This window comes from Ursus americanus, chromosome 34 (assembly GCF_024610735.1).
Source record: "Ursus americanus isolate L20-20 chromosome 34, mUrsAme1.1.p, whole genome shotgun sequence".
NCBI lineage: Eukaryota > Metazoa > Chordata > Mammalia > Carnivora > Ursidae > Ursus > Ursus americanus.
In genome coordinates, this window is record NC_142160.1 from 11,403,340 (window position 1) to 11,431,148 (window position 27,809).

General features: G+C 37.3%; 2 protein-coding genes across 3 annotated transcripts in view; one reads left to right on the forward strand and one right to left on the reverse strand.

Moving 5' to 3' along the window:
* PTAR1 (protein prenyltransferase alpha subunit repeat containing 1) overlaps positions 1-6,015 on the reverse strand; it is a 45,670-nt gene extending 39,655 nt beyond the window's left edge. Inside the window, exon 1 of one of the 2 annotated variants that reach the window (XM_045772402.2) lies at positions 5,806-6,015. In XM_045772402.2, the coding sequence (XP_045628358.1) occupies positions 5,806-5,891 (86 nt within the window). In that variant the 5' untranslated portion in view covers positions 5,892-6,015. Of the gene's footprint in view, positions 1-5,392; positions 5,709-5,805 lie in introns of those variants that run through there. The other variant, XM_045772403.2, reaches the window with a different exon arrangement.
* Positions 6,016-6,059: 44 nt separating this feature from the next.
* The window catches only part of CFAP95 (cilia and flagella associated protein 95), a 116,893-nt gene continuing 95,143 nt past the window's right edge, over positions 6,060-27,809 (forward strand). The window contains exons 1-2 of the transcript XR_015722873.1: positions 6,060-6,196; positions 9,804-9,919. The gene's annotated coding sequence lies outside the window, so the exon portion shown is untranslated. The remainder of the gene's footprint in view (positions 6,197-9,803; positions 9,920-27,809) is intronic.

The following is a 27,809-nucleotide window of genomic DNA, read 5'->3' on the forward strand; positions in this document are numbered from 1 at the left end:
GGGGAAAAACAAAAGGCTTTTTGACATCCTTCTACACTACTGTTTAGGTATGCGTCCTTTTTTTCTAAGTGTTTTTATAGAAGTGGTATTTAGTGGACATGCTCTTCTACAATCCTTTTCCCCCCCTTTCTTTATTTTTATTTAAATTCAAGTTAGTTAACATACAGTGTAGAACAGGTTTCAGATGTAGAATTCATCACTTACATATAACACCTAGTGCTCATTACATGGTGCCCTTCTTAATGCCCGTCCTCCATTTAGCCCATCCCCCACCCACCTACCCTCCAGCAACCCTCAGTTTGTTCTCTACATTTAAGAGTCTCTTATAGTTTGCCTCCCTCTGTTTTTATCTTATTTTTCCTTCCTTTCCCCTATGTTCTTCTTTTTTGTTTCTTAAATTCCACATATGAGTGAAATCATATTCGTCTTTCTCTGACTTATTTCGCTTAGCATAATATACTCTATGTCCATCCACGTTGTTGTGATCCTACAATCCTTTAAAACTTAACAATTCACATTAAACATCTTCCTATGTAATTAATTTTTATATTTTTAACGGCTGCAAGGAATGTGCTATAAATACCAAACACATCTCCGGTTATTTCCTTGTGAAATAATGTTACAAGAGAAATTTCTGACTTTTTTGCTACTATCAAATTATAGTCTTTTGTATTTTTAGGTTTCTGGCAATTTAGATCCCTGATATTTAACAAGGACCCTCAAATAACTACCTGCATCACCAACGTCATAGGATTATTAAAGACATGAAGGTTTGGGATGGTGAAAAAGTTCTAATATTCTCAAAGAGATACCATGATGCTCGCTTTTTAGGTTACTTTTGAAGGCTGCTCCAAAAAAACAAAACAAAACAGGAAAATGGAATGAACCAACACATTTACTTAAAAAGATCCTACACAGCATGGTACAGCTTTCTGAGTGCTTCACTTCACAGTGGAGATCCACTGGCTTCCAAATGAAGGTCAAAGTTCCTGTAACAAGGATACTGACTTTGTTCCTCATGTTTGGACAGCGTCTCTTGTCTGCACTTTTCAGAAGCATCATCAATTAGAGTAGGCCCACGTATTATTTTCAAAAGTAACATCGCCCAGTTTCCCTTTGGGGAGGGAAGAATGGTCCCCAAATACTAAACGGAATCCTGTAATATGGAGTGACCACACAGAACACATAGCCCAAGGATTCAGGAAATGGTTCAAATTTTCTTAGTCTAATAGTTATTTTGGGGGCGCCTGGGTGGCCCAGTCAGTTAAGCGTCTCACTCTTAATTTTGGCTCATGTCATGTCCTGGGATCGAGCCCCAAGTCGGGTTCTGTGCTCAGCACAGAGTCTACTTGAGATTCTCTCTCTCCTTCTCCCTGTCCCTCACTCTTGCTAGCGTTCTTTCTCTCTCTCAGATAAATAAATAAAATCTTTAAAAAAATAGTTTTTTCCCCTTCAAACTGGAATTCTTTCTAGAATAACTAAAAAGTAAAGTTAGCAAAATATCTAAAGGAACTGACCCTTTCATATTGATAATTAAAACTTTGCCAGCGGTTAAATTAAGATATTTCAGAAACCTCAAAGGCTTTCTCAATTCTAAAGTGTACTAACTTCATGTATCACTGAAATGATATTACTGGCCTTATTTTAAAAACAGCTATAAAAATTGCTACTGTCTATTAAGTGTTGCGGGGAGTGCTCAGCGTTTCATTTATCTCACAGAATCTTATAAAGTAGGATTTTAACCCATTTTATAGATGAATTAAGATTCTTATCTAAATCTACCAGTTACTAATTGACAAGCCAACATTCAAGTCCAGGACTGTCAGATTCCAAATCCAAATTTTTATAACTATGCTATTATTTAAATAAATAAAAAATCAAGTGTAAGAAGGTAATTAAGACTTGTCGTTTCCTACTCTTCAAATTCAACTTAAAGATGTGCTTTTCCTTACTACTCCCTTACTCCAAAATTTTCACTGGGGCCTATGCACTGCCTAGGAAGTCTGTTTTCCCTGAGCCAACTCTTATCCATCCCTCATGTCCAATTTAATTGCAATTTCATCAAAAGACATTTGGAGCTTCTCATATAAATTAAGCCCCTCTGTTATTATTCCTTCAAAGTATCCTCCTTATTCTTTCAGGCTCTTTTCATAACCTGTGTGTTGATTTGTTCCACTGGGCCAGGGACCATGTGTGATATGTTCACCCCCCTCCTAGACCTGCACATCTAGAGACTGGAATTGTATTTGTCAAATACTGGTGCTCTTTTGCTGAATGCATACATGGAATGAAAGAAATTAAGCCACATAGCCAAGGACCTCAATAATTTGACTCTACTGTATCTTTTCAATCATATTTTGCTACTTTGGTTTAATTTACAGTTTCTTGTGCAGGTCTTTGGCTCCCTCTCTGAGACTATAAATCCTACCCAGCCTTCAATGTTCAGCACAAAACCCACCTCCCTTAAGGGCCCGGGCCTAGATATACAAAGCCTTCCTCCGACGCCTAACACACTCACATTGCACTTGTTCACCATGCTGCCAGTCCAACCTTTATCACAAACTGCTTTGCAGGGTTAATTTACTGTTCACGCAGGTGGGTCTTACGTCTCCATCTAGAGCTACACTGTGCAATACAGTGGTCACTAGGCACATACGGCCACTATGTATAAGTTAACATTAAATAAATTTAAAATTCAGTTCCCCATTCACATTAGCCACATTTCAAGTATTTAGTAGCTACATATGGCTAGTGACTACCATACGAGACAGCACAGACAGGACAGTGTCTATGAAATATCACAGATATTTCTGTGCCTTGAGTATAAGACCTGTATTTTATACTTCCTATTCCATACAGTGAGGATAGTATCTACAACATCTCAGTTGTAATGAGATGAACAGTGAGAGTTCAATAAATATTTTAAACAGTAATAAAAAAATAACTTCATGGGCAAGAGACCTTTGACATGACTCTAATTACACCATAAACGGCTGTCTTCCACATTAGCACAGGTCTATACATTAAGCTATTGCTAGTCCGAGTCAAGCTTTCAGCTGTTTTTCCAATGGTATTCTCCAAGAGTCAACCATAAAAATTTGTATGGTATTTTTCAATTTATAAAGTACTTCACATTCATCATTCAGTTGGCCAATATGGTTTTCTGGAGATTACAGAAATTCAGGTTAAATAGAGGACTTAGCTAGTGGCAGCTAAGGGCCAGACATTGGTCAAGGTGATTTTCCTGTGTTCTCATCAACCTTACTAGATCAAAAGGAAATTGAGGTTGACAGAGGGTAACCTATGCACTTCTACCAGTAACAAAATCCACATCTTAACCAATGCAGGTTCGACTCCTCCTGGCTAGGCATTTTTACAGAAACAAAGTCAGTATGTTTAATGGAGTAGATATTGTCTAATAAAATTAAAATCTATCTTGTGTTTGAAGAAAAAAAGGAAAACAAAAAGTAAAGAATGAAAAACTTTTTCCTATAATACTGAAAAGTGTAATTAGGTAACTAACCTTTGAGATATACAATGCCTTTTCTTTCTTTTAACCAGAAATATAGCCTATTTAGTTTGGAAGTAAGAGGGCTAGTTTAGGGGAAGAAGTACAGGAATTTTAAAAAATCCAAACCATAAGACATTTTTAAAGATGCTGTGTAGTAATATTATCAAAGATATTGTTATTGTAGGAAATATATACTAAAATATGGCTAAAAATTAATATTAAACAATGAGTTAAGCTATTTAAATTCTTCAGACCTATATTAAGTATCATCATTTCAAATTATTTCAAATGCTTAACTTATTTCAAACTTTTAAATCTTGAATGACCTAAATGTTTATTAAGAATTTTAAATTATGCACTGATAGCATATTAGTGACCTTTCACCATTAAAAATATGGTTGGGGCATTAAAGTCCTTTATGAGTTTCAATAAATATGATCCAGAAAAACTGAGATGTGTTCCAAACTGCGCTCCCAACCCGCCAAGCCAGTGAACACTCAATCTGTTTCTTCAAATATAAAACACTGATTTTTTTTAAAGATTTATTTATTTTAGAGAGAGAGAAAGAGAGAAAGGGGGGGCAAAAAGAGGAAGAGGGAGGAAGCAGACTGCCTGCTGAGCAGAGCACTGATACAGGAGCAGGGCTAGATCTCAGGACTCTGAGATCATGACCTGAGCTGAAGCCTAGAGTCAGACACTTAATGGATTGAGCCACCCAGGCGCCACTGATGTGCTTTTTCAATCTACCTCAAAGAAGAGAAACTATGATTACTGTACTTATTAGGCTTCTTTCTAATCTCTGCTATAATTTCCTCAAGAAAAACAACATCAGTGATGAGAAAATAGGCCGTTCACTTGTCCAACTTTTTTTTTCTTGAGGTTGTCTCTTACTTAAACTAAAGCTCTCATTCTCAAAAAGGGACTGAAAGACTGATATACAAGGCATCAAAGCATTCTTTAAAAGACCCAGTACCCACTATGGTTACTGCCAGGAAATCATTCCAAATGATCTTTTAAAAAAAAGGCAGCAGTCACAAGGGAAAAGGAAGTGGACACTGTCAGAGGTGGCAGGTGTGTTTTGAGGCCAGCATCGTTTTTGTTTTTAATGAGGCACTATTACAGGTCTCCAATTGTGTGCCACAAGGGAGCAAGACATCTGTGGGCTTCTTAATTTTTATAAGCATCGCTTTAAAGGAAAAGAACACTTCATTTAAATCTAGGTTTGGTACCTATGGTTTAAAATGCATAAAAAACATAATTCATGTGTTCCAGTTTAAAAAATAAAATATTAAAAAAAAACTTCACGAACAGTTAGAAAAAGTGAAAATAATGTAAAACTGGATTCCATCTATCTTTCTTTTGGTGGGGTGGGGAACAGAGGAAGCGTATACACTCTTGCTTCTCCCTCCTCTTTTGTATACTGTAGACGTATCTTTTAATAGCTTCCTTTTTCACTCGTTACATTAAAGCAGAAGTGTCAGAAAGAATACAGTCTCTTCTGGTATCTTCCCGGAGTACTCCAAGTACCATGAAAAGGAAGGACGGAGGGAGGCGCGTGTCAGTGTAGTGGTGTCCTACTTAGAGAGAGGGCAGCAGTGTCTGGATACGAAAAGAGTTAAAATGTTCCCTGTAACTATGAATCAGCTAATGCTAAAAAGTGTCAAGATTTCATGGGCTTTACACCAAACCCAACCTATGCCTACAGAAGCTACACTCTTGAGAGTGCTCTGTTCACCTTCAAAGCGCAATGTTTCATCGGAGTCCCTCCACAGTCTTGGGACAAATGAGGCGAGTCAAAAGCAGCCTCAAACTACCTCTGGCTAGTAAACTGGCCCATTAGAGATAAGATGATCGGTGACACCCCCCCCCCCCCCCACTTACCACCGGTCCGGGATGAACCTCAAAAGAGTTGTGTTTACAAAGCATCTACAGACCTACATCGTGTGTGCCGTGTTCCTTACACGGATGTAGGATGGGGACACACGCGTGAAGTCCTTCGAGTTGCGTGAAGTCCTAGGGAAGGGGTGGGAGGGAGACCGAGAAAAGTCGCTCCGTTGTGATTTTCCGAGGTCACTTCCAGGGACTCGCCCGCGGGCGCGTTCCGGTAGCGAAAAGCGGGCCCTGCGGCGGCCGACGACAGTCGGGCCCCGGACCTCGATCGGTCCCCTCCGGCGAGGGTCGCGCGGGCCGGGACGTGCCCCCAGTGGTCGGCTCGAGGCTCGGCCCCGCCCCTGCCCGCCCCCGGCGACCCCCCCAGGCGGCGGAGGCGGCGGCGCCGCCGGCGCGGGACTCACATGTGCGGATTCCTCCTGAAGGCGTTGGTGATGTCCTTCACCACCCGCTGCACCAGCACCGCCACCTCCTCGCTTGTCTCGGCCATGTTGGCGGCGGCCGCGGCGGCTCGGGCGCGCCTCCAGGAGAGCGCCGGGCGGCCGGCGGGAGTTCCGCGGGGGAGCGCGCGCGCGTGTGCGCCGGTTTGGCCGCGCCCCCGCCCCCGCCGCAGTCGCCGCTGCCGCCGCCGCCGCCGCCGCCGAGCACTTCCGGGTCACGCCGGCGGCGGCTGGGGCGTGGCGCCCACCGCCCACCCGGGCTGAGGCAGCCTGGTTGGTCTCCGACTCTTCGCTGGTAGCCGAGGTTGTAAGCGTCCGGGAAGATGCTGCAGATTCCTTTGCAAAGTTATTTGAGGTCGCTGTTTTACACATTTTATTTTAATTTCTAGTTCACTGGGGGCCGAAGAGGGAGGGGTTCTAGAGTCACTCCTCTGAAGCCAGAGTCGGCGTGAAGCCCACCCCCACCCCCTTCCCAGCCACCCGCTCTCAATTGCTGTGGGAACCGGCCAGGTCCCGGGAGCTTCTGCAGGAAAGTTTGAGAGTGCAGGTCCTCCTGTGCTGTTAGTCTCTTGGCGTGTAGAGAATCTCTTCGCTTTCTTTGCCCAAACGGAGGGATGGCGCGGTCCACAGACCTTGGGGGTGAAGTGAGCCCAGTTGGACCGTGTTGGTGACCTCCTTTTGTATCCGCGTGCCAATTTCGGCCTCTCAGCAGCCATTTTCAAAAAAAGATAATTTTAAAAAATGTAATAAATGCATTAAAGGAAGGAAAAGGAAAATGATAGTTATTTGCCACCTGGATGTAGGGAGTAGACTTAACAGAAATATTTTTTTAGATTTTCAATGAGTACTTCACTTTGGTCCGTCATTTGGTGTGCTCTGAACGTTGCGTGTCAATTTTGGAGGCAGAAAACCAAGACCCTGACGAAGTTTGCACTCAATAGCCATTCACCTTGCTACAAATATTTTTTGCGAGAAAAGCTAACTTTCTAGTTCGTTTGGATTTTGAAATGCCATATATCAGATTTCCCTTCACCCTTCTGTGATAGAGAAATCTGGGTGCCTTAGGTTCAGTTATTTTTATTTAATCCTTGAGATCTGTATCTTTTAAAAACTTTTTAAAAGCAAGTTCGTGGTCTGTTTAATGTGAAATAGTGTGGAGCATTTGAAGTAGGATTGATTGTGAAACTAAAAACCATATATTGGTTGCAAAATTCGTAAAGCATTGAATGAGAAAGATAAATGGACGATATTCCCTGTGGGTATGTTGATAAAAGTTAGACCTGCTGTCTGGACACTGGCCTTCTGGTTTTAAAAGAAATGACCTAGAAGTTTCACAAAATTGTATAAAAGCAAGATGGGACAGGTTTGAATTAGTAAAATCAAGCAAACTTTAGTCTCTTGACAAGTTCTCAAAGGAGCAGTGAAGTGAGTGAATGTGTGTTTAGATTCCAAGGCCAAAGATTACTTCAAATATTCTACTCTTGAGAATGCGATACCAATTCTCAAATGGTTTGTGTTACAACTGATAAGTCTTCCTCTTCACCTAAAGCCTTGCATCCCTTCCTAATAAAAGTGGCAAATAAATCCTGACTTCTGGGGGCACCATACTCAAAAGTATAATTTTTTTCAAAGACTTTATTTTTATCTTAAAAATTAGAGAGATTTAAAAATCTCCCTGTAATGTATTAACAGGGAAAAAACCCAAACTTTACCCTTAAATCCTCAAGTAAAACTGATAATCTAGAAAGATAATTCCTCTGTATGGTTCTGTTTATGCCCTCCCCACATACATGCACCTAGATGTGCATACACCTTCTTTGTACTCATTTGAAAGGAATGAATTATATGGCTCATGTTTTTTTTAAGAGTTCACAAGTTGTTTCACCCAATTATTAAGGAGCTACTGTGTTTACAACTCAAATTTTTTAGAATTGGAGCATATTAGAATTGTAATCTAACCCCCTAATTTTGCAGGTAAGTAGGTTCAAAGAAGTTCAGAATTGAAATTCAAGAGACTTAATTATGATATGTATATAAGAATAGGATATGATCAATTTAGCATGATTTGTTGAAGGACTCAAAGATTTATATTCAGGGATCTGCAAAATAATGAAATATTGTAAATAGCTTAAATGCCTACCGTTGGCAATTTAGTAAATTACAGTAAGATGAAATACTATTTAGTTACTTAAAAGCACATTAAAACTAGAAGAATATATACCAAAGTCTTAGTGGGAGATGTATTTATAGGAGAATTTTACTATCTAACACAAAGAAAAAAGTACAATTTTGTAATTTAAGAAGAATTTTTAAAAGTATATGTTAATAAAAACATAGATCTATTTATTTGTTAATTATTTAACTATTTCTTACTCATATTTTTTTTAGAGATGTATTGATTTTTAAGTGACTTTAGGAGACCTCTAGTGTATCTGTGAAAATATTTTGACAATATACCCCTCCCCCCAGTCATGCTTTTCATATTTTAGAAGACTATTTGATGATGGGGAAAAGGTAGATATATAATGACAAAAAGATATACCAAAACAGCATACACGACAACCCTAATTATAGATATATATATAATAAATTATATGTTATATCAATGTAATCACATATACATCCATATAATAGACCAGGAGGATATAAACTGAAATGTTAATAGTTATCTCTGTATGATAAAATTACTAGAGATAATTAAGACCTATTCTTTATGTTCTTCTGGATGTTCCAAAATTCTACAATGAAAAACCTAACATATGTGTTGAGGGCCTTGGTAGGAAAGAGGACAAGGTGATTTTAATGACAAGCCAAGTAAATACTTTCGTGAAGAAAGGTGAATAAACTTACAATGTTTCCATCTTCACTTTATTGTTCTACTTATATCACTGTGATGTGTTGTTTATTTACTCCATTTATTTGAAGTCCATTTCCCATGGTAATGTGACATAGAGTGTAACTAGTACTAAACATGTTCTTACCATGTGCTATTATTACAAAAACAATGAAACAACAACAAACTTTCCACCACTGAGAAAGAGTAAATATTGTTTTAAATGCTTCATGATAATATTACATTGTAACTATATAGTTATAGTATGCCAAACTTCTGCCTTATTGCTCTCATAAAATTTTAAATCCAAGAACTTATTAACAAATAGAAGGGAAATAATAATGCTAGTCGAAAAGCTACAATATCAATGTCTTTTTATGAATTCTTAAGAAAAGTCAACAGAAGTAGTAATCATTTTTGAAGTTTTTATTAAAAGCCACTTCAGGAAAAGCAAATATAAATTAATAAATGACTTTTAAATAACATGTGCATTAAACTTAGGAGAGTTTTGGTATACCCTTTGCCTTGGTGTGTGAGTTTATTTTCCCCAAACCAAACTCCGTAGACAATCAAGTACTATTTTTTTAAAAAGTCACAAAACCATCAATATGAATGCCTTCTATTCTTACACTTAGTTGATATTGCTAGCCCTTCATTATTCTAATTGTTGAGATAAAGATAGGAAGATGCATATGGTATCATCTTTAAAGATGAGATATATATATATAAATTATTACTTATTTCTGTGGATAAAGAAAGCCTCATTATGAGTAAATCAGTATTAAAACACAATAGTAAACCAAGACTAAGCTGAATACTATCAACATGAAACTGTTGTTTAACATTTTTAAAGAAAATAATTATACTGCGATTGTAATTAATCTCTAGTTAAAACATGAAGTTTTTTTTTTTAACCTGAGGAAGTTGGTAAATGTTATCAAGATGCTGATCATAAAGATGACTTTAAATGACCAGTTAATGCTGGTATTAGAATCCCTGAGGATACAGAAGTGAGGATACTAGTTGCATAATAAAGTTTTTGTTGCTGAGTAAGTGATATTTTTTTTGACATTTGATAGTTTGAAAATGTCATCCTTTTGCTTTGCCCTCTTCTTCCTTCCTACCACAGAGGCCCAGGAGACCCATGATGTAATCTTCAGAAAAGAACAGAAGAAAATGTCTGAGAGAAACACAGAGAGAAAGAACCAGTCCAGGACCTGCCTGTGGAAACAGCTAGGGAAATAGGTATGTTTCCATGCTGCAATTAATGTTTCTCATGTATTGAAGATGTCAAATTGTTGTAGGAATTCTCTTAGTAATATGCCCTCTATTGGATGGTGAAATGAAAGAAGTTCCCAATTATGAGTACATTCTTAGGGCTCTTTTCTGCTTTATATTTTATTTATTTTTTGTTATAAATATTGCAATAATAAAAACCATAGAGTTAGGTTAAAAAAATCATAACTAAACGTTTAGAAAGTTAGTAAATTTTCATTTTGACTACAGAAGAGGTTCAGTCTGAGACTTCTTCAGTAATTGCCTAAAAGTGAGAAAAGGCTGTACCTCCCCTTCTTTCATCTCACTGAAGTCAATGTTTTAGCTCAGAAATTTTATCACAAAAACATACCTTATTTCTCCTTTTCTTCCTGTTTCCATGTTTTAAGCCAGTGCTGAGACTCGTCAACATTAACATTAGGTCAAAGTCACCCATAGGAAGTGCTGAGCTTTCTTTGTTAAATGTTGAATTATGCTCTAACTTGCAGTATAGTATTTATAGAGAAGTATAGTCCTGTAGTCTAACTTTTAAGAAAATGCCAAAGAGTAACTCCCCAATTTCTTCTGACTTTAGGCACTTTAATTTCTATGGTAGGTCTCCCAAATCACCATCGATGTGCAAAAAGGACAGTGCAAAAGATGGAATACTGGATTTATATAAGGAGAAGGCCAAATACCGTTCTTGAGAGGATGAGAGTCCAAGCAGTTGTACTTATTTATTCCACAAATTTTAGTGAGTGTTGCAGTGTATAAGACATTGTGCCAACTATTGGGTATTCAATGGTGAGAAAAGTGGATATTATTCTTGCCTTCTTGTGGGACTTACAGTCTGGTGGAAGAGATACACAGTATTCAAATTAACAGACAAATATATAATAGCAAATTGTAACACATGGCACAAAAGGGAAAAGCAAAGTACTGTGATAGATGACAACAGTGTGGAGTAAGGGCAGAGCTTTAGACAGTGTGGTCAGGGAAGTCTGTTCTGGGTGGTGACATTTAAGCTGAGACATGAAAGATCAGAAGGACCCAGCCCTGTAAAAAGCTGGGAAAGAGCCTCACCAGCAGTGGAAACAATGTGTGTGAAGAAGAAAAGAGCCTACATAACATGTCTCAGGAATTGAAACAAGGCCAAACTAATAACTTTTACTGACCTGACAGTGTTTGTAAAGTGATTTCAGATTCAGTCTTGCTGTCACCTGAGTGTCAACTGTGAGCATGATTGCCTAGCCTCAGTTTTTCTTCCTTTCTATATCATTTGTGTTTTTTATTGTGCTACACTGGGCAGCTCACCACGGACAGCTCATGTTGCATGGTTATCTGGTACCACATGGGTCAGGTATTTATTCTTGGGAGCCCAGTAGCAAGCCTAGAACTATTTCTTGAAAGGATAATCTTTATCAGTAGAAGAGGAATAGGTTTTTTTCCCCCACACCCTAAGGGTATTGACATGGGTTTTCCCCCTACCATTGGGTCTTTGAGTCATATGGCCGAAGATCAGGTTGCCTGGAAATCTGGGATCCATTCAAAACTATGAGTTACTCAGTAAATTGCTTAAACTAGAACATTCAAATAGAGGAAATGTTTCTTCCTGAATCCAAAGTGACCCATGTGTCTCTTCTCAGTGGTGGAGTATAAAAGATGAAGCAACTTGCCCTTCACTTTGGCAGAGATATTGTGATGTGCCTCAGACGGCTGAACTCTTAGCAACTTCACTGTGATGGCAGTCCCCTGAATGTTTTAAGGGTTTATCTTCCATTCTCTGTCATATGTGTTTTTACCAGGGACTGTAGAATATTTGCTACTTACTAAACATGAAGTCAAATACCTCAGAGGAAAGAAGGACTAAAACTATCATTGCATATTCATAGACTCTTGTATTTTTTCTTGTTGCAAATGCCAAATGTAATTAACAGTTGTCTAATTAGTTCAGTATCTTTATCCTTCCACAGAATATCAACTTCACAAGGGCTAGAACCCTGTTTATCCTGTGTGGCGCAGTATCCCTGTGCCTTGCCTGGGGCTCTCGATTAATACTTAAATAAATGGATAGAAGGATGGGGAAAATAGGAGAGGACAGAATAACCAACACAGAGTATAGATGCAGTAAAGAAGTAGTAGAGGAAGTCAGGTAGGAATTTAATCAGAGGCTTATTATGAGGAAACTTGAGGCCATATTTTGCAGTTGAAATTTCTCTGAAAGGCGGCAGGGAGCCATTGAAGGAGTTTATGCTTCCTTGTTGACATCCACTCATTCTTCGAGAGTGCTCCTTACTTTATACTTGGTGTAGTTATCCATGCATATGTCAATAAGCACACATATTTGTCCATATGCATTTTGAGTTTTATCTCATGATACAATGAGAGAATCCGTTTCATTTTTAATTTTGTTTTCTGAGCACCTGGCATGTTACCTGAACACAGTGGGCCCTTCAGCATTTGTTAAATGAATAAATAAAGGTGCAGTTAAAGTGCTGCCTCCACTATGAAGCCTTCTTTGATCACCCAGCTGGAAATGCTTTCCTATGTTCTTAAACTCAAGTCCATTGTACTTGGTGTAGTCTTTGCTTTTCATATATTGCCTTGTTTAATGGGATTGTCAACTTCATTTTTGTATCCCAACAATATAGTACAGTTTTTTCGATGAGGCAGACATTAAGTATATATTTATTGGTTGGAAAGAGGAAAATATGTTTACTCTTTTATTGTTAATGTTATGGATAGCTAAGAATTATGCAACAAAAATCATAACTCTTAAAATTTATCATTCAGTTGTTATAATTTCCATACATTTATTTTATTCTATAATGTTATTTTCACAAATTGGGTGGGTGTGAGTGGGGTAGGAAAAAGTTATAAATCATGTAAGTCTTTTTTAAAACAATTTTTAACAGACAATCAATACCATAAATTTCACCCTTTTAAAGTGTAAAATTTAGTTGTTTTTAATATAGTCAGGAGGTCATACAACCATGACCATTATGTAATCCAGAGCATTTTCCTCACCCCCCTGTTGAATCCGGTTCTGGTGTAGCTATGTCACCTCAGATTTGCGGGGGGGTTGTTTGTTTATTTTCTTTCATTTTAGCATGCCTTGTAATCTTTTGTTGAAAACTGAACATGATCTGTGGGATAATTGAAACAGAAGGAAATAGGCCTTAAGTTAATTGTGGTTACGAGCTGGGCTGTATGTCATGTTATAGCTGTAGGTGCCACAGGATTCAGTTTCCTCAGATGTACTTTTATTTTTTTCTCCCTTGTTGTCTTAGGTTTCCCTAAGAATGCCTTCTTAAATAGAATCTGTGTCTCTCCACTCTTTTGGTTATGATTCACTATTACTATACTGGAGCCCTGTTGATTTGCTAAGGTGTCGTGGGAGAGGAATTGTTCTATAATTTTATGAATGACTGTCAACCTTTTAGTAAGGACCTGACCCCTTGGGCTGTGACTTTCAGAAGTACTCCTTAGCTTTTTGCTTTTTTCCTCTTAGGTTAAATGGGGGAGGGGCTGGAATTGGCTAATTGCCCTTCCCTAGGTCATATAAGGGTGGAGAAACACCATTTTTATTTGGAGCATTGGCCTTTATTACAGAGAATGCTTTGAGTTTGTTTCAAAATGGTTACTTAATCCCTCCCTGTGACTAAAATGGGCAGGTGTTTTGGGGGATAATTGCCATGAGAACCTGGTGGGGTTCCTTGAGGTAAAGCCCATAAGAATGTTTGGGTTCCCCTAAGATTGGGTCCCCAGGGAATTTCTCAATCACACTCAGCCTCCAGCTATTTGTCAAGTTTATCAGTGAAGTATTCATAGTGGTTTAAGACTTCAGCATCTTTTGCTCCAGGTAAGCTGATCTCAGATGTGCTTCTTTGTGTTTGGCTGTCTCTCAGATTTCTGGGTGACAGTTTGTCCTGTGATCTTAATTATCTGATGGGTCTAAGAAAAGACGTTTGTTTCTTTTCACCTTTCATCTTGTTGTAAAGATGGGAGTGAAGACTTCCAAGCTCTTTACATGTTGAAGCTGAAACCAGAAGTCTTCCAGACTTTTTGTTAAAGTACTAAATAGAACATATTTTAGACTTTGTGGGATTGTATGGTCTCTGTTCCAGTTACTCAACTCTAATGTTGTAGTTTGAAAGTAGCTATAGGCAATACACAAATAAATGGGAATCTATGTATTGTTTTTCTGTTATTTCACCTATTTCTGCTCTAATCTTTACTTCCTTCTGCTTATTTTGATGTAATTTTCTCTACTTTTTATACTTTGTTAATGTGGAAGTTTAGGTTATTGATGAGATTTTTAGAATATATATTGGTATTTATGCTATATGTTTTCCTCTAAGCACTGTTTTAGCTGAATCCCATAAGTTTTCAGCATGATGTGTTTTCATTTTCATTCATCTCAGGTTATTTTCTAATTTCCCTTTTCTTTGATCTGTTGATTAAGAGTGTGTTGTTCAACTTCCACATATTGTGGATTTTTCTAGTTTCTGTTATGTCTTAACACATTCAGTAACATTCTGTTACTTATGTCTTATCTCATTACAGAGAATATACTTTGTATGATTTTCATATTATTAACTTTATTGAAGCTTCTTTTATGGCATAACATAATGGTCCATTCCAGAGAATGTTCCTTGTACTCCTGAGGAAAATATGTATTGTGCTGCTGTTAGGTAGAGTGTTCTATAGTTATCTATTGGGTCCATTTGGTTTATAGTGTTAATTTAAGTGTTCTGTTTCTTTGTTGATCTTCTTTCTAGTTATTCTTTTTAGTTTTTTTTTTAAGATTTAATTTTTTAAAATAATCTCTACACCCAACCTGGGGCTCAAACTTACAACACCAAGATCATGAGTCACATGCTCCACTGACTGAGTCAGCCAGGCACCCCTCTATTTGTTTTTTTAATTTAAAGTCGGATGTTGAGGGCGCCTGGGTGGCACAGTCGGTTAAGCTGCTCACTCTTGGTTTCAGCTCAGTTAGTGATCTCAGGGTCATGAGATTGAACCCTGCACTGGGCTCTGCACTTAGCTCAGTCTGCTTAAGATTCTGTCTCCCTCTCCTTCAGTCCCCCCCCCACTCACACACACACTCTCTCTCTCTAAAATAAATCTTTAAAAATCTTTAAAAAAAAAATAAAGTGGTATATTGATTTCTCTATTATTGTCATTTTCTTTTAATTTTGTCGGTTTTTGCCTCATGTATTTTGGGGCTTTGTCAATAGGTGCATATATGTTTATAATTGTTATATCTTTTTGATGGATCAGACCTTTTATCATTGTAAAATATCCTTCTTTGTCTCTAGTAACAAATTTTGTCTTAAAGTCTCTTTTTTCCTGATATTATATAGCCACTCCAGTTCTCTTTCACACACAGTGTATCATTTCCCATTCTTTTCCTTTCAAGTTATATCTTTGAATCTAATGTGTGTGTCTTTTATATAGACGGTATAGAATTGGGTTATGCTTTTTAAAAATAAAATCCATTCTTCCAATCTCTGCCTTTTAGTTGGAGATATTAGTCAGTTTACATAAATGTAATTACTGATAAGGAATGATTTATATCTTCATTTTTTTTCTATATGTTTTATGTCCTTTTGTTCCCTTGTTCCTCCATTATTGCCTTCTTTTGTATTAGATATGATTTACCATTTTAATTAGCTGTCATTTTTTTATTGTAGTTGTTTTTTGAATTTTATTTTTGTTTGGTTTCCTAGGGATTACAATTAAAATCTTGCCTTATAACAGTATAGTTCAAAGTAAAAACAATTATAGTAGGGTACAAAAACTTTACTCATATATTTTCACTCCTCCTTCCTTCTTTGTGCTGTTACTGTCATACATATTATATCTCTATATATTGTATGCCCATTAGCACTGATTATAATCATTCCTTTATGCAGTTGTTTTTAAAATCAGATAGGAGATATAAAAACAGAGTTCCAAATTTATTTATTTATTTATTTTTTTTAAAGATTTTATTTATTTATTCGACAGAGAGAGACAGCCAGCGAGAGAGGGAACACAAGCAGGGGGAGTGGGAGAGGAAGAAGCAGGCCCATAGCGGAAGAGCCTGATGTGGGACTCGATCCCGCAACGACGGGATCACGCCCTGAGCCGAAGGCAGATGCTTAACCGCTGTGCCACCCAGGCGCCCCCAGAGTTCCAAATTTAAAATACATTTATACTGATTTTATATTCACCTGTCTGTTTTTACATTTAGTTGTCTTTACTAGTGCTCTTTATTTCTTCATGTGGACTTGGGTTGCTGTCTAGTGTCTTTTCATTTCAGCCTAAAAGGACTCCCTTTAATATTTCTTGTAAGGCAGGTCTGTTTGTGACAAATTCTGTTTTATACTGCTTCAAATACCTCATAACAGTGTATGCTTTCTGTCCCATATAGCATTGCTGTCCTCCTGTCCCGTATAGCATTGCTGTTATTCCAATTCCTCCTGTCCCATATAGCATTGCTGTTATTCATTTCACTCACCTATAAGTGATAATCACCTAATACACTGTTGCTATTATTTTATTGGACAAGCTGTTATCTGTTAGCTCAAATAAGAAATAAGAGAGAGAAAAGATTTGGTCTCACTTATTACTTGTCTAAGGCTCCTACTTTATGTAGATCTGAGTTTCTGACCTGTGTCATTTTTTTTCTCTCTGAAGAACTTCTTTTAACTTGACAGATTCCCTCAATATCTGTTTACCTAAGAAAGTATTTACTTCTCCATCACTTTTGAAGGATAATTTCACTGAATACAGAATTCTAGACTGGTGGGTTTTTTTTCAACACTAAATATTTGACTCTACTCTCATCTTTCTTGCATGGTTTCTTAAGAGTAGTCCAATGTAATTCTTATCCTTGCTCCTCTACAGGTAAGGTGGGTCTTGTCCTCTGGCTTCTTTCAGGACTTTGTCATTGTCTTTGATTTTCTACAGTTTGAGTATGATATACCAAGATATAGACTTTTTTTTTTTTTTTTTGTATTTATCTTGCTTAGTGTTCTCTGAGACTCCTGAATCTGTGGTTTGGTGTCTATCATTCATTTTGAAAAATTCTCAGCCAACCTATCTTCTATTGTTCCTTTGACTCTTTCTTCCCTTTCTGATATTACTAGTATGTGAATGTTATATCTTTTATAATTGTCCCACAGATCCACTATAACAGTCCAATATTTTGAAATGTCCAGAAAACACTTTTTCTCAAGAATAAAGGAAATCAAAAGCTAGATTCAGGAACCTCAGTTCTACATCGTGTCTTTAACCATCCATCCATCCATCCATCCATTCATTCAACATGTATTTTTATTGAATATCTACTTCGTTTCAGTTCTCTGAGTGCCTTTATTTAATAACATGGCCTTGTATGCATTATGTTCCCTTAAGTATTTCCCAGCAGTGACAACTTCGTCACTTTGGTAATGAATGAAGAATTGATCATTTGATCTTTTGTTGTTCATTTCCAGGATTTAACAGAAACCATTTGGAAGAAAAAACATGTAAAAGCCTGCAAGGGCATTTTCAGCTTTCTTGTGGAAAGAGATAGATGTAGAATTGATGATATTACTATTTACTATTATTGCATTTTGCTTTTTTTTTTTTTTTAAAGATTTTATTTATTTATTTGACACAGAGAGACAGCCAGTGAGAGAGGGAACACAGAAGGGCGAGTGGGAGAGGAAGAAGCAGGCTCCCAGCGGAGGAGCCTGATGTGGGGCTCAATCCCAGGACTCTGGAATCACGCCCTGGGCCGAAGGCAGACGCTTAACAACTGAGCCACCCAGGCGCCCCTGCATATTGCTTTTGAAGGAGAAGTGATTGTGTGGTCATCAAAATCCATCAACAAGTAAAAAGTAAGGACTATGCATTCAGTGCAGGTTACACAGTTTTAGTTGTGATGAAGAACTCCAGTGAAGGTGAAATATGTTTATATATTTTAATGACTTACCATTAAAAGGACCAGTTTAAAAGAAAAATATGAACACCACCACAGATGGCTTAATTTTACCCCTTGAACATAGTTCTTTATGCCATATGGAGAATCATGCATGAACAAGCAGCTCATTCTTCAGTCTGGAATAGTCCTAGCAAAAGGGAAGTCTTAATAGGAACAATATGTATTAATAAAGAACACAAACACACAATTGCTAAATATTTTGACTTACATTCTTGGCTCCAAATTGCTACATTGGGAAAGCTTTTATTATCTGTGAATATTCCTATAGTCTGAGGGGTTAAGAAATAGTATGCCTAAGGATGGCGCTCCCTGTGGCCAGGACAAAGTAGATTACCTTTCTAGTGTTGCATTTTACAAAAAAATAACTACAAATTCTAGGGTATCCTGCTTTATGTAATAGAATATCCCTGGAAATGTTGCATATAACTGAGCTTTTACATGATGAAAAACATCTTAAATATTCTGTTGCAGAACTTAAAAAAACCTGTAATGAGTCCTTTTGAGTCTATGGAATTACTAATAATTTCTCTCCCTGTGGGCTTTGTTTTTTTAACTTCTAGAAGAAAATATAGGGAAAAAGCTTGTTGACATTAGTCTTGGCAATGCTTTTCTAGATATGACACCCAAAGCACAAATAACAAAAGCAAAAATAAACTAGTGGGACTAAAAAGAAAACAAGCAACAAAACAAAAAGATAATTTACAGAATCGGAGAAAATATTTGCAAACCACATATCAGATAAGGGGTTAATATCCAAAATATATAAGGAACTCATACAATTTAATAGCAAAAAAAAAATCTATTTTAAAAATGGGCAAAGGACCTGGATAGACATTTTTCCAAAAGAAGATATTCAGTGGGTGCATCAAAAGGTACTGAGCATCACTAATTAACAGGGAAATGCAAATCAAAACCACAATGATATATCACCTCTCATCTATTAGAATGGCTGTTATTAAAACAAGAAGAGTTAAATATGAAGAGGATGTGGAGAAAAGGGAACTCTTGTACACTGTTGATGGGAATGTATATTGGTGCAGCCACTATGGAAAACAGTATGGAGGTTCCTCAAAAAATTAAAAATAGAACTACTATATGACCTAGCACTTCCATTCTGGGTATATATCCAAAGGAAGTGAACTCACTTTCTCAAAGAGACATCTGCACCCCTATGTTTATTGTCGCATTATTTACAATAGCCAAGACATGGAAACAACCTTAGTGTCCATTGATGAACAAAATATGGCATATATATATTTCATTATATATATATGGAATATCCTAGAAACAGAAAAACAGAGTAGATTGGTGGTTGCTAGGGGTGGGGGAAATGGGTGAAGGTGGTCAAAGGGTACAAACTTTCATTTCTAAAATGCATAAGTTCTGGAGAGGTGACTTGTAGCATGCATGGTGACTATACTTAAATTTGAGAGTAGATTTTAAAAGTTGTTACTACACATACACACACACCAACTGTAGCTATGTAAGGTAATGGACATGTTAACTAACTCTATTGTAATCATTTTGTGATAAATATAAATATATATAAATCATTACATTGTATACCTCACACTTACTTAATGCTATATGTGGATTGTGTCTCAATAAAGCCAGAAAAAAAGATATATAAAAGCACACAAAGCAAACAAAAATAAAGGCTACCACATACTCCGCTTCCATTGCCAGGCCCACTCCCCTTAAGTCTCAACTTTAGACTGTTGACACCCCCCCCATAAGAATGCTTCCTCATATATATTACCTTCATCTCTGACTCGTCCTCTTCTTGATATATTGTAGTGTTTTTACTTCTTTTTATGTCAGGTTTCTCCTCCTCTCTCTCCTTCTCCCTCTCCATACATACAACACACACATTAGAAGTATGAAAAGATTCATGTACTCCAAAATATTTCTGGGTAGTGGAGGATAGATAATGAATTGTTTTCCTTTTCTCTGTTCGCCAATATTTCAATAATGTTTAGGTATTATATAACTGAACATAATTAAATGGAAATGTTGAGGATATTGATGGAAACATTTGAAAGGTTATTTTCAATATTTGCCTTCCGTATTAGGCAGAATTCTTAGCATATTTCCCCTTTTCTTGATGATGTCAATTACACAGGTCATACCTCCGGGCCAAGCCTCCTGCTAACCTCTACACAGCTTCCAAAGTGATTTTTTTAGTGCACAAAAATGACTGTCAATTCTATGCTTAACAGCTTTCAGTTACTCTTTATCACCCTCTGAAGAAAAATTCAGATTCTTGCTCATGACAGAAGGCTTCCATAGCCTGACCCAGCCTACCATTTCTGGACTTAATTCCCAATGTTAGACTGTGCCAGGATTGCAAAGAGGAATGAGAAGTGGATCTTACGACCTTGACGAGTTCATGGATTGTGAACTGGTGCTTAGTTCAGTAGCTGTTAATGGTCTGGTTAGTGCATAAAGCAGGAACCACCATGACATTTCAGAATCCTGAGTAATTATGTCCAATGAACAAACATGACTTGGTCAAAATAGGGAAGCCTGCAATTGCCCTGGGAAGAGGAGATAGGTGTCAGGAAAATGAGACTTGAAAAATAGGAAGAGGAGGCTCTACTGATAGTAATACCACTTCTACATCTGCAGGTGGAGTGATGAATATTATATGTTTTGAGGTGTTTGAGTCTACACGGGCTTTTTATGCAAAAATACTGTCTCTTACCATCTATTTTACTTAGCCCTCAAAACAACTTGCTGAAATCTTATTGGTATCTTCAACTCACAACTTGAGCTCAAAGAGATGAAATTGCTGCTTCAAGATTACACAGCAGATTTGAGTCAGACCTCCCTCTGCCTCCAAGTTCTTTGATCACCCTGGATAGAACCTCAAGGTTTACTCTCTGATCCAAGATCAAGGAAGTGGATAAAAGCAGGATTCCAGGTTCTGGAACTGGGTCTTTCCTGGGCCACCATGAAGGGGCCTCTTGGAACTATCTGTGCTCCTTATTATGACAAAACCATAGCAAGGGATCATTACTGTGTTTAGCTTGTGGCTGGCACTGTGCTAAATGCTTTGCATATATTACTGTATTTAATCCTTGGCAACCCCATGAAGTGGCTGCTTTATTTTTCTCCATTACTGAATAAGAAAAGTATGGCTTAAATAAGTAGCTTAACCCTAAGCCACACCATGAGTTAGTGGCAGAGCCGGGACTTGAACCCAAGTCAGCTTCTTGGCAGAGCCCATGTTCTTCTGCTGAGCTTCATAACCCACTGCATGCCTTCCTCTAAGAGAATGGTTAGAAGTCTCTTTTTTAAATCCGGGATAGCTATTTCTAGAATTTTGGGTGTCATACATCAGCTTTTTACAGGGGCCCTCCTCTTCTCTCTTTGGCTCAAAGCCATACTGATTAAATGAAACAGTATGATGACAACTTGCTCCTTCTGTGATTCTCCTCATTTCCTCAGCCTTATCTTCTTTGTGCTTAAATATTAGCAATACATGAAATTGTTTTAAATCCGTTATCATTTAGCTTTAGTATAAAATCCTAGAAAACAAGAATTTTATAGTAAAAGGAGCAGCAGAGTAGAAACAGTGCCAAAATTAAAATCTGAAAATCTGATTTCCAGTTCTGATTCTGCCCCTTTCTAGCTACGTGTGCTTGGCCAAGCCTTTTCAACTGGTTTGAGGTATCTATTTTCTTAACCTTCAGTAGTCAGTGACAGTTTCCCCTGTGCCTCCCCTTATAGAACACGTGGAAGATTAAACCAGTTTAGTCAATAATTCAGTAAAAACAATCAAAACAGCCATAAACACCTGTGTCCTGAATTCTCTCACTTTTAAACAATTTCTAAGAAAACCCTCCAAGTAATGTGTAAGACTATTTTAAGAACTTCATTGATTTGGCTCTGGAAAATAAGCCTGATTGATCTCTCCATTTTTGATTTTCAGGTTTTGATTTCGAAGAGGATAGTTTTTCTTTAAATCGCAGCAGTGTACCGATCTCTTTATATAAAAAGTGGATATTTAAGACATACTTAGGGAAATGATTCTTGAACACCTTTCCCTCCCTCTCAAGCCTATGAATTGTAATTGTGACAGTGAAGTAGGTGTATCCTCTTTAGCTGTTGAGAGCCTTGGTTCCTGATTTCCCTACCAATACACATTTTGAGAAAAAGCCAAGAATATTTTCCTTCCTTAGTCCCGCCCCCACGGTTCTTTATTTCTGGTTCTAAATAGTATCCATGTTTCTTGCTATGAGATTATACCTAGAATCACTTTGACTTTGGCCAGAGCAAACAGAAAATTAATGAAATGGAGCTGACCCCTTGCTTCTGAATGATAGAACCAACACAATGTTCACCTTTCCCCGTGAGTACTTTTGCCCCGGGCCTCAATTATTTCTTCCTGATTCTGATTTTCTCCTACTTCTTATGGGCTGGGAAAATTTCTTTACATGTTGTCCTGAAATCTGGATTTGGTGGTTATTGCTGTGGATTTAGTAGCTGTGAGTGAGGATGATGTCATCCATGGAGAGCAAATAAATGTGAAAGAGAACGCCATCACTAGGACAATGTCCTGCATGAAAGACCTCATTTATCATGTCAACTTTAGTGCATTGCTCCAAATAATTGTCTTGTGGTATTTGAAAGATTTTCATTAGCTAAATATATAATTATATATATAAATAAAGTCTGATAGTTACTATAAAATCAAAAGGTTTAGATCCTTGAAAAAAATGAGTGAGCATACCTGATCTCAGATTGGGAAGTCTTTCTGATCATGTCACCCAAAGCAGAAAACATAAAGGAATAAGACTGATTAGATTATATATCTATAGATATTACATTAATCAAGTTTGAAAAACAAAGAAAAAGACTTGGGTATCTATATGACACATAACCAATATTTTTAACATATAAATGGTTCATATATCGATAAGCAGATGTTGAACAACCCAATAATTGTCCAATGAACATGTTAGGTGTTATTGTTCAAAGAGAAATATTTTTTAAATGAAGGAAAAGTATTATTTCATTAATGTAATTAAAATGTATTTAATTAGTAACTAAAATTGAAATGGAGGAAAACGAGTAAAGATGAGGAGAGATTGCAGAGCGCTTATCATCAGGAGTTCAAATTAATGAAGCCGATGGTCCAACTAGAATAAACTGTGTAAGTTCCACACTCAGTGGCATCAGATATTCCTTAAATTAGTGGTATAGAAAACCCATTAGAAAACAAGTCAAAGAGTAACTGGAGCTGAGGCTAGGTGTAATCCAACTTGTTCTACCTTAAAGGAAGGTCTGGGGACAAGTTTGGGAGAGCTTTGGAACACAGATTATAATATTAAATTACAATGGGGTGGTCTTGGGTTGTCAGTAAAATTTAAGTATCTTCTTGGGAGCTGCAGCCCTATCGATTCTCCTGCTAATGTTGTTGTGGTTAGTGCAAATAATGAATGTTTTGTGGATTCATCTTGTCTCCCCTGTTCTACTTAGTAGTCACTATGCTTGGATGAAACTTATGGACTTGGTATCATAGAGGGAATTCTCCTGAAGAGGTGGGTTTTGTAAACTAATTTGAGATGTAATGATGTCAGCCTGTCAGCCTTTCCTTTTTCTTCTTCCTTCTCCTTCTTCTTCTTTTTTTTTTTTTTTTCTGCCACCAAGAAGGGTTGAGACCTCCCAAAGGAGTTAAAAGGATAGTAGAACATAAGAGAAAATGTTAATGCAGTTTAGTAATCAAATAAATGCAATGTTAAGTAATAGCTTTTCATGCAACAAATTGTCAAAGATTTTTTTAATTTTAATATTCAGTATTATCAGATACTATTGATTGCCTACCAAGATCTACCCCACTTCAACTTCTTCCTTACTGGCAGAACGCTCATGTTTACTTGAGGGTAAAATCCAGACTGGTTTAAGACTTAGCTATTACTATTACTCTTCCTAGTAGTTCCATTCTCCTTATCAGTGACTCATTTAGAAGAGGGAATGTCACCCATTTCCAGCCAATGAGGACGGAAGGCAGTCTACTATTGGGCATCTGGGAAAGATCTCCTCATTCTAGGAACGAGACTCTAGGGGATATGATCCATTTTTACCTCTGCAATGTTTGGCCTAGAACTGCTTCAGATGTTTTGTAATCCTGAGTGGAGTCAGCCTGAGAGCGAAGTAGAGAGAAGAATGACATTATTAAGGTGTTTAATCAAGCAATCCTGAAAACTGCTCTACCATTGGTCCTTTGTTAAATGAGATATTTCCCCTTATTAACTGGTTTCCGTTAGGCTTTCTGTTACTTTTGGCTGAATGAAATCTGATATACCATATGAACATAGGAACTTTAGTTCACTGCCGATGAAGAATCAATTGGTTTAGTATTTTCACAGGAAAATTTCATGAAACATATAAAAAGATTTTGATCTAGAAAAGCCACTTTAGTAAGGAATTAAATAATTATATATTAGTTTCAAGTTTATATATGGTAATATTGCTTATAATAATGAAAAATGGTAAAAACTAAATTTCCGATGACACAATGATTAAATAGATTTTAGACTATTCAAACAATGCCATACTCCTTTTCATCAAATTTAAAAGTATTTATAAATCAAGTAACTCCTTGGTTATACTGTAAATGTGCATATGAGAAAATCTGTTACCACAAAGAAAATATGATTTTAGTTGATTATGAATATATCTTCCATTTATTTATTCATGAAACAGTTTTTTGAGTGTCTCCAGTGCGCTAGGCACTCTGCTAGGTGCTAGACTTACAGTGGGTCAGTGCAAAATAAGTTATTGGATTCATAAAGATTACATTCTAGAGAAGAAGACAATGACCAAGGAGACAAAGCTATTTTGGTTTTCTAACAAAGGGAAAAAATAGGGTTGTGTGATGGGAAGTAAATGGGTTGATGGTTGAAGCTGACATTAGTAAGGTAGTCAGGGAGGCTCTTTCTGAAGTGGGACATGATGGATGAAAAGTGCTGCCCATGCAAAAAAATGAGAAGAGTGATCAAGGGGTGGATCAGCAAAAACAACAGTTCTAATGTGAAAAAGAATTCAGCATGCTGTAAAAATAGAAACAATGCCAGTGTGGTTGGTGCAGTGTGTTGGGTTGACGATTGGAGAAAACAGTATCCAATGTGTTGGAGAGGTAGACAGGATCCCACTCATGAGTAAAGGCTTGTAAGCCACATAAGGAGTTGTGATTTTATTCTAAGAGTCATAGAAAGCCATTAAATTATTTTAATTATTAATTAATTTAATTATTTTAATTCTATGACTCAGAATAAAATCACAACTCCTTATGTGGCTTACACATAAGCCTTTACTCATGAGTGGGATCCTGTCTACCTCTCCAACACCATTGGATACTGTTTTAATTCAGAAGATGACACGATGTAGTATTCCCTGGCTGCTGTGTGCAGAATGGACTGTGGGAACAGGGAGAAAAATTAAGAATCTATAGTCATGGGGCACGTGGGTGGTTCAGTCCGTTAAGAGTCTGCCTTTGGCTCAGGTCATGATCTCAGGGTCCTGGGATCGAGCCCTGCATTGGGCTTCCTGCTCAGCGGGGAGCCTGCTTCTCCTTCTCCCTCTGCCTGCTGCTCCCCCTGCTTGTGCATGCTTCCTTGCTCTCTCTCTGTCAAATAAATAAAAACTTAAAAAAAAAATCTATAGTCAGATGAGAAATGGCAATAATGGCAGTAATATGGAAAAAAGTGGACCAAATCAAGATACATTTTGGGGGATGAATAGGTTTTTCTAATGGAATGTATGTTGTTGGTAGTGGTTATGAGAAAAATAGCAAAACAAGTATAAATCTCAAAATAGGTTGTTATATATGTAAGTCTGGAGTTCAGGGATAAAGTCTAGGCTGGACATTGTATCCAGAAGATGGTACAAAACACTGATTTACTTTTCTCATTTAATCACTTATTATTCTACTTCGAGTCTTTCCCAGATGAACACACAAGGATCAGTTTTCATTTTTCTCATTGTTACCCAAACCCCCACCCCAGCCCCCTGGCTCTTTTCTGGCTTTTTTTTTTTTAAACTCAGCTTTTCCCCCCAAGGTGTCTGATTTATCCTTGAAAGGCTGAGAGTCACATTCTTCAGATTCTGTGTATCACTGGTCACTGGGATGCATTGTGGTGAAATGTGGGTAAGACAAATAAACCTATCTTTTAGCAAAACTCTGGAATATTATTGTGTTAACGGTTGGCAAGAGGAAGAAAGTCAGGAAGGGACAAAGAGCGGGGAAATGACCTCTCTATAATATTCATACAAAGAGCATATGGAAAAATGAACACGGTCATGCACTTCGAGAGGGAGTATAAATTCTTACAACCTTTCTAGAGGGCTCTTCGCTACAGAAATCAAAAGTCATAAAGATGTGTTTAGCTTTTTGATCCATAAATTCAATTTCTACATTTTTTTCATGTGGAAATCATTGTGCATGCTGGGGAAGATTTAGTTAAGGATGTGAATGGCAGCATTCCTTATAATAATGTAAAATAGGAAACAATGAATTATTAACAGTAGGAGACATTGTGTGGTCTACCCAAACATTAAAATGTTCTCCTGTCATTAACTTTTACATTGTGGAGTGTTCAATGATGTAGAAAAATGTTAAAATATTACTGAGTAAAGAGAGTTATGAAATGGTATGTATGTTGTGATTGCATAACAGCATTAACAAGATTGGAAATATTTATACTGAAATATTAATAGTGGTGTTGGTGTTAATCATGACCTCCCTTCTTTCCTCCTTTCCTTCCTTCCTCCCTTCCTTCTTTCCTTCCCTTCCTTTCCTTCCTTTCCTCCCTTTCCCTTCTCCTTTCCTTTTCCTTCCTTCCTTCCTTCCTTCCTTCCTTCCTTCCTTCCTTCCTTCCTTTTTCTCTCTCATTTTCTACAGTGAATATGGATATAAGATAGAAAAATCTTAAGGTTAAAAAAAGAATTGCTGCTATTTAAATGATGTATCACAAATTGACAGATTGGGAGCTCTATTGTAGATGGTGACATGAATATTAGCAATGGTGATTAATACCAAAGAGGGAATTGGCAGTGCAGAGAGGGAATTAGACATTCATATTTAACAAATGATTGTTTTACCTAATGTTCCCTCTGAAAATATTTGTTGACATATTTCGGTCTCAGATGATTGAAAATGGGCATCTGGACTACGTCAAGGTTTCACTTAGAGTCAAATGTGATCGTGATTCTTGTGCAGTGGAAATGAAGGAGAACAACATTCAGATGGGGGTATCTTGGGAGCTCAGAGGAGTCTGCATAGATTTGCTTGTCGCCTTAGTTTGAGAGAACTCAGAAATAAATGGTCTTAAAAAGGCTTCCCTTAGGGCAGAGGTATTTGCTTCAGTTTTTCCTTCCACTATCCCTCTGCTTGTAGAAGCTGCAACTGTGCATTTGAAGTTAGATGTAAACCATATGGCATATTTTGGAGGCGCGGGAGATGCACAGCATTGCTCTCCGTGTTCCTGCCTCCTTGCCTTTCTTATGCTGCTGTCTCTGCGTGTATTGCCCTTTCTCCCCAAATGGTACCTGGCCCCAGGTTAAGAAATACTACCATAAACATTCATTTATTTATAAATTGTAGTCTGGGACAGAAAACAAAAATCTTTATATTCACTTCCAAAATATGTAACTCTTACCTACCCAGTCTGAGATGTGGGGTGTTCATGACCATTGTATTGACCAAGTGAGTTGTAAGCTCAGACTGATGCAAAGACCAGACACATACTCCTTGGGTGGATCAAGCAGGGTTTAATTATCTCAAGGATATGAAAGGAAGTCAGCACAGCCATGATATGTATCACAAAGATCAGCAACATCATTCAGGCCAGATGGAGATTCCAGCTTCTGAAATCCTCACCACTGGGTACGTAGTTA